This window comes from Melanaphis sacchari, unplaced genomic scaffold (genome assembly GCF_002803265.2).
Source record: "Melanaphis sacchari strain LSU unplaced genomic scaffold, SCAv2.0 Contig2_pilon_pilon, whole genome shotgun sequence".
NCBI lineage: Eukaryota > Metazoa > Arthropoda > Insecta > Hemiptera > Aphididae > Melanaphis > Melanaphis sacchari.
The window spans coordinates 3,444,639-3,452,707 of record NW_020271173.1 but is presented as its reverse complement, the minus strand read 5'-3'; the positions used below and the strand labels follow the sequence as shown (position 1 = coordinate 3,452,707).

The 8,069-nt window shown below is 32.4% G+C and overlaps 1 protein-coding gene across 1 annotated transcript in view; it reads right to left on the bottom strand.

Annotated features, from left to right (window-relative positions):
- Positions 1–2,515: 2,515 nt before the first annotated feature.
- LOC112595934 overlaps positions 2,516–8,069 on the bottom strand; it is a 30,512-nt gene continuing 24,958 nt past the window's right edge. The window contains 6 exon segments of the mRNA XM_025341341.1: positions 2,516–3,886; positions 3,888–4,159; positions 4,161–4,206; positions 4,208–4,313; positions 4,316–4,906; positions 6,383–6,535. Coding sequence (XP_025197126.1) covers positions 3,685–3,886; positions 3,888–4,159; positions 4,161–4,206; positions 4,208–4,313; positions 4,316–4,906; positions 6,383–6,535 — 1,370 coding nt within the window. The 3' untranslated portion in view covers positions 2,516–3,684.

Here is an 8,069-nt window from a genome sequence, read left to right as displayed (position 1 = left end):
GCTGCTCTCTTGTTAATTCATTACAATCTACATAATAAATTTATAAAATGTATAGTGTTTCTACTAACCATTTTTGTAATTTCATATTTTAAAAGGTAAAAGATTCGTTTATTTAAGCAACGGTTAGGTTGCAACCTTGTATATAATATATATATTATAGAATTATATTAGATTATGTCTTAATTCATAAACAATATTTATCGTACATGAGTGCGTTACTTTATGTCTTCATTCTTTATTAAAAAAAAAAAAATGGCAAATAACAATACATTTTTTTTGGTACGTAATTTAAATAACAATATTACAATAAGATGAGATTTTATTCACGAACAATAGTGATATAGTTTTTCGTATACTGTTGATCAGAATTTCAAAAGTCTTGAAACATTATATGTTAAATTTTTTCCCCCGAGAGCAATAGTTGAATATAGAAATGACAGTAACCAGATTATCTGAACGTAATTAATGTTTGAAATAGTATCACGTACCCTTTGCAGGCAGTATGAAATTGGAATTTCTCTACATTACAATTAATGACGTAACCAATTTAACCGTTCCCGTTTGATTGATGCCCAGAAATGTATTTATAACACCGTCGTCGAACCTGTTAGTTCCAATCCATTATGCATAATAATTGTACAAGTGATCAATAACATAATTATAAAATAATTCAAAAATCAATGAAAAATTTCGAATATAATATATGCCAGTTTATTATGTAATTATTTCATATAAAATTTTTCAAAACATAATAATTATATTATGGTATAGCATGGTATCGAATGTTAAATTGATTAGTAAGATATCAACAGTTTTATTTTAATTTTTCTAATTGGAATTAAATTTATAATTAATTAAAATCGTTTTATCTTTAAAACTCGAATAAAGTATCAAGTATCGACTCATATTTTAATTGACTTCCTATCGCTAATCAATAAAAACATAAACGGATAACAATATATTTAAAAAAAAAAAAATGTTCTATTATTGATAATTACCATTTAGATACAACATTGATTGATATCTATAATTAATTCCGATTGAGGACTTTTTTAAATTTTCCAAGGCATTAAGTTTAAATTAGATTTTGTTATACTCAGTTAGAAAATTTATAAAATATTAATATATTATATAGACATAGAATATACAGGTCTAGATGTACAAGTGGGAAAATGCCAAGTGAGTGGGTTGATACGATAAAATATTTTGATCAATCGTGTATTGAGTTCACATGAAGTAAGTTAATAATAATAATAATACAATAATTGAAACTGTACATAAATATCTAAATTAAAACTAAATTAAATAAAAGATTTTGTGTTCTTGCACTACATGATACGAGATTATTTTTATGAAATTTCAAATAAATAATAAACATAAATCGATGTTAAAACATTAACACATTAATTATCGACACGTTTAATTATTTCAAATAAAATTCCAAATTAGAATTTTTTTTAAAAGAGTTTTAAAATTATTGGCATTTTTAAAAAATCATTTGTTCTTAGTCCTAATCATACAAAATAACACACCCATTTTCACTCTATTTCACGTTACTATAGTCAGTACCTACACCACTGCTGCTCCTAAACTATTCAATCACGGCTAATGAACACGTTTCTAAAAATTATTTTCTCTCTTAGGCTATTTATTACTCTACGGGGGTTTTATTATTACATAATACATTTTAAGAACCTAAAAACCAATAACACGCCATAGTAATATAAGGTTCGAAACTGAATTAAGAAACCATTATTACTTGTTGTAAGCAAGCATGCAGCTGATCAAATACTCTTTCCCGTTTGAATTATCCAAATAACTATTCACGCTAATATAATATAAACTTAATTTTCCTTAAATCCATTAAACTTGCAACAATAATATGTTGATATATTATACTGCAGTAAAATTGCTCTCAAGTAAGTTCAACTCGCGTTATTGAATATAATATTAGTATTATTCGTCTTTTGAATTAAAACGAGTACCTACCTATATGTATAATACCGGTTGATCCATTCAACGTAAAATATTCATTATTTCGGAAAATACTATGGTTTTTGAAAAATTTCTTTTATACAATTTGAAATCGTTATGGAACATGTATAGGAAAAAAATTATATATTAAACTATTTTATATAGCTATTACTTTTTTTTTTTTCATGTATTTTACCTAACCTAACCTAGCTACAACATATTTTTAAATTTTATACTTCGAAGCAAAGAATAATTTGGAGTACCTATTTAAAACTATCAGAATCAAATTTTGTACAAATAATTACAAGCTGTAACTAATGAACTATTCGTCTGAAATTCGATTTTACTGTACATCGCGAAATGTTCTTAAAAAATACACTGCTTGGGAATAAGAAATTAAAAAACGGATATTGTCAATAGAAAAATTTAACATAATTATAACGATAAAAATAATAATAAATATTATTCTTTTGAAAGCAAGCATCTTTATTTTTATTTTTTTTTTGAAAAATCAAAACTGTGTTAAAAAAAAAAAAACTTTTTTTCAAAAACGTTTATAAATTTAGAAAAATAAATAAATAAACAACGTGTTTTACGCTAAACGAATCATCCGGTAAGTAGATCGATGTTTAACGACTGTACATATTATATGGATGTAAAAAAAAAAAAAAAGTATATTTATAATAACATACACTACACAACGATAATCATTTATATCGGATGTCAGCTAGTACGTATATATATATATATATACGTGTAAACCGGCGATTTAAGGTGGTAGTTTACATGATATTATGACATGCATCACGACGACGCGCGCCACGAAGTATAATATTATTACGCAGCGGCGAAAGTATGATCTCGTTTAGGGTTGACGGGTATTGCGGTTAACCGGTTTACCGGCCAACACTCGAATACCGCTTGAACGGCATACCGTTCGATACCGAAATACCGCGCACGGCATTACACTATCCGTTGATGGTAAACCTCCGGTCCTCTAATACCGTCAACCCTATAAAATATTACATGATATTATACACTTGCGGTGAGAGATGGTATTTTGCGCCAATTTAATTACTTGTAATTTGCGCCACGAATAGGCACATTTAAGTACGTATGTAAGTTGCGGCAAAATATACAAATATAACAGTATTTCGCGCCACATAAACAAATTAATTTTCGTATTTTGCGCCACGGCAGCAAATGAAATGGAATATGTAATTTGCGCCACACTTTCAACTTCAATTGCAGTTGGAATTTACCAGCAGATAAATTTACTGCATCGCATAGTACATATTATATACAATAATACGTACCGACGCGTGTCCAACATAATTTTTATATATTTTATTACTAAACTTAATAAGGTGAAAAATGGCGCAAATTACAATTTTAGTAGGTAAACGATGGTACAAATTATACAATGCCTTTTTATTTAGTTTTATTTGGCGCAAATCGCCAAAATAAATTTTTAGATGTGGCGCAAATGACATATATTTTTATTTTTTTGGATTGTTTTTGGCGCAAATTACATACACCCCTTGCGATGTCGTCGTATGTCGCCTAATTATATTACACAATATCGTAATACGGTACTATAATAATAATAATAATGATAATTATAATAATAATAATATTATACGCGTGTACAGACCGAGATGATCACTCTCGAGTGGATTGCGAGTCAAGCGCACACGGCAAATCGTCTGTCTACGAACTATTGTAGTTAGACTCTTCGAACGACTTGTCGATGGACACGATGTCGGAACACGTCCTGGACAGCGACATCTTGCTGCTGTCCGCGTCGGTGGCCGGCGGAGACTGCGGTCGCACGGGCGTCGTACCGGTCGTCTGCCGGTCGGCGGACTGTTGCGGCGACGACACGGCCGAACCGCCGCCGGCGTTCGGTTCAGGTCCTGGCCCACTCGGCGGCGTCGGCGACGTCGTTGGCCGACGAACGCCATCCGCGCCGCCGCCTGCAACTGCCGCCGCAACTGCCGCCGCCTCGCCGCCGCACACCCGGCGAACCGGACCGCCGACGGGCCGCCACCACGTCCGAGCAACTCGAGTCCTGTCGCCTGCGCTTCGACTTGACCGCGTGACTCGGCACGTCGCAAGTGGCCGACCGCGTGGTGCACCGCTTGGCCTGCTGCGGACGTGCGTGGTCGCCCGCCGTGGCCGCGTAGCGCGACGATCGTGTCGTCCAACTCGACGGGCGTCTGCCTGCGCAGCGTGCCGCTTGGCCGTGTCCGACCGGCGGCTCCTGTCCCGCACCCGCATCGTCACCGGACACTCGTTGGGCACGTGCAGGTCCAGCACCATCGAGCCCCGCGATCCCTGGACGACGTCCTCATCGGGTCCGTTGACGACTCCTGCTGCCGTCGCCGCCGCTTGTTGCCGTTGCAGTTGAAGTTTCCAAAGACGTTGCTGCAGTTGCTGTTGCTGTACGCCAACAGGCCAGAGCTGCTGTGCCGGGAACGGGGCGGCGAGAACAGCGGGTTGTAGTCTTGCGTGTCCATCGACATGGCCTGCCGGCGCAGCGTGTGCGGGCTGAGCAGCGCTCGGCCGCCGCTCGACGACAGCACGTGCATGGCGTGCTTGTGCCGCAGTGGCAGCCTGCCGACGCCCGGCTGTCCGGCGCCGCCCGGGCCGCGGTTCGACGACGACGCGGCGGCCGCCAGATTGGGCGCCGACGGGCTCTTGTTCATCTTGTGCCGTCCGCCGTCGCACGGGTTCTGGTAGCTGCTCCGGCCGCTGTCGCCCCTGGACAGGTAACCGGCGGACGGCGTCTGCCGGCCGTGGCCGCGATGACCCGACAAGGTACCGCCGCCGCCGCCACCGCCGCCCATTATTTTCAATTGGTTGGACATGAATTTCGCCGCCCGGTCGCGCGCCTCGAACGTCATCACGCATGCCGCCACCACGATGAACCCTGAAACAACAAGAATCCTCCGTCGTCACACCAGTGATTTTCGACCTTCGTATCACGCGACGACGACGACTTAAACCCGAATAAACGCGGCGACACACTTCGTTCGTATTTAGACCAACGAGTGGTAATAAAATCGAGAAAAACTTTTTTGCTGATACGCGGTACACGTCGTTTGATCGTTTTCGACTTCCCACTAGCCCACTAACATTTAATCAATTTTTTGCTCGAGTTCTCGGGTACTTAATCAGATATCTCCGATCAAACGTAAAAAGTTTATCTGAAGGTCCAGTGTAAAACTATGCAGTAATAAACAGTAGATAATAAAAAAAAAATACCTATATCTATAAGTTATAAACAGTATAGCTGTACCTATATCATGTTTTTGAGTCGTATGATAACGAAAGCTCTATACGTATTATAGCGAGACACTGACCACAGGTGTCGTGTATCTGCTTAAAAATAAATCTTGAAAAAGTTGGAAAACGATTGATTTACGACACGCGTTTTTTTTTCTTGTTTATAAAAAATTCGATTAGTACTTTTTTATGATTGAAAAAATAATTTTACAGATCATGAAGATTAAATAGGTTAAGTAACTAAGTAATTAAATATTTATTTTAATTTTTGTACAAACAGGTGTTCTATACATTTATAAAATATTCACTGCATGCAGTGCTAACTGTTGATTGATAAAGGACTTGACATTATTATTGTTAATTTTTATTATACAAATTTATATACAGTATTAGTTAATAATTATTATTATTGCAACTAAAAGAGCTTAATATTATTATTGTTATTATTTTTTTAATAAAGGTTATGAAGGTCTGACAACTGAAATTTTATCATAATATACAAGTTTGAAACGTTTATAATGTGTATATATATTCAGATTTCAATTTTTAACATAAATTATATAAAACGTCGGATAATATTATTATTACCGTTTTTATATTTTAGAAGTAGTATAAAAGTATTACAAAAGTTTCAAATACCTAGCATATTTAATTTAATACAGATAATACTTAGAGATTTTCGAAATTGAAAATTACTCAGTAGTTTTAAGGATAACCCTGAACAAAAAAAAAAAATAAAACATTAAAACTTTTTCTACTTTTATTATCAAGTAATCAGGTTTTTTATAAGTTTTTATCTTTTTTATAAAAGTAAAAGTATTCCAAAAATATCCATTGTTCTAAAACGATAAAACGTGTGTAGTATGGTGATTTATGGTAACCAATCAAGTAAGTATAGTATTATAATACAAGTTAAATTGCTGCACGATTAACCCTTAAATTTATATTTTAATATTTTAATGAAAGTAGGTAACATCACATTTTTGAAACTTAGTATGACGTAAAATCATAATTGTGTACTTTTGAAATTATCATTAATGAATAAAACAAATAATTTTAAGTAAGTTTTAAATTTTAATTATATTTTGTATCACACATAATAATATTACTCAATATTTACCTCCAACGCCCATCACAATTGGTCCAGCATATGACAATTTATATATATGAGATGATTTTTTTGTTGTTTTTGCTGTACGTATGGATGTACTCGAATTTCCAATATCAGTTTTAGTAACAATATCATCTGATGAAAGCTGTTCCGCGTAATATCCTATAAAATAATTCGTCAAAAGTGAAAATAAAATACATTTCAAAATGTGTATCAAAGTTAGATTATGTACAAAAAAATCCCAATAAATTTGCAAGCAGGATTATTTAATCAAAAGTTAATAAATACAAGTAGATGCTGAAAAACATGTAAATTAAAAAAATCGGATATTTAGCTTTTGATGGAGCTTAATATTAAATACTGATAGCAATATGATTTAAAACAAGTATAATATTTTTGGTAGAAATTAAAAATGATAATTTACGGAATTTCCCATTGGTATAATCGGTATATGTGCCATAATTTTTAGATATGTAACAAAATATAATAAATATTTTTTATTTGTATACTTTATTAGTAGGTTTATTGGATTATTAATTTAATTTTCAAAATTAAACCAACACTAAAATACACTTTTATACATATATTTGTGTTATTATGACTGCGGCTTAAATACTGCTAACAAATCATACCTTATTCAATCTCAATCCAAATATCAAAAGAAAACAAAAGAGTAATAAAAATACCAATTTATAAGATGCAGTTTTAGTATACACCATATTATTTACATAATTATAAACCATAAATAGAATAATGACTTGCAAAATCATGGTGTTATTAATAATGTACTGTTTTTGTAACTTTTAATCAGAATCAAAATAACCCATAGGATATAACACATCTTAAAAATGTATAATAATAACGAAGAATTGTATTCAACGTTTCAAAATGTAATTGTATAGCTATAATACTATACAATAAATACAGTAGGGTTCTAAGGTACTGTAAAGATCATAAGTTATATTATATGAAAGAAGACTTTATAAACAAATGGGATCACTACGTTTACCTATATTCAGAATAATATTAAAGTTATTTAATAATGAATTTTATAAATCATTCAGTAAAAAGTATTAGTTTTTAAATTTATTAATCCTTTTATAGTAAAACTTATAAATTATGATTTTTACTTTCTATAAAGGTTTATATCATACTCTTTTCATTGAACTTTGAATAGAAGTTAATTGAACAAGTTTTAAATTTTAGTTACTTGATTTTGTTTTGTTTTGTTTGGTTCAGGATCATTAAAGTTTATGCATGAAAATGTTGATTTGTTTTGCGTAACTCTCTATAGTTTTAAAAGTATTTTTAGACTGAAGAAAATTATATTAAACAACTCATGTAATCGGATTAAAGTCAACTTTTGTCAAATATTATAATAATTTATAATTTTAAAACAATACATTTAATTAAATTTTATAAATGGTAAAAATAATATAAAGTCTTATTTATAGCTCATTCAAAAACTTGAACCAAACTACCAACTTAATACTTTATATATAAATTTTAATTTAATCAATTCCTGAACCATTTATAATAAGAAATTCAACCACTAATATTTCAAAAAACTGAAATTGATTTAAAATTATTTATTTTTCGTTTAATCGTCCATTTTTAAAGATTAAAAAAAAAACCTTCAAATAAAAAAAAATTGAATAATTCTATACCTACAAATATTGTTACTTTATTAATGTTG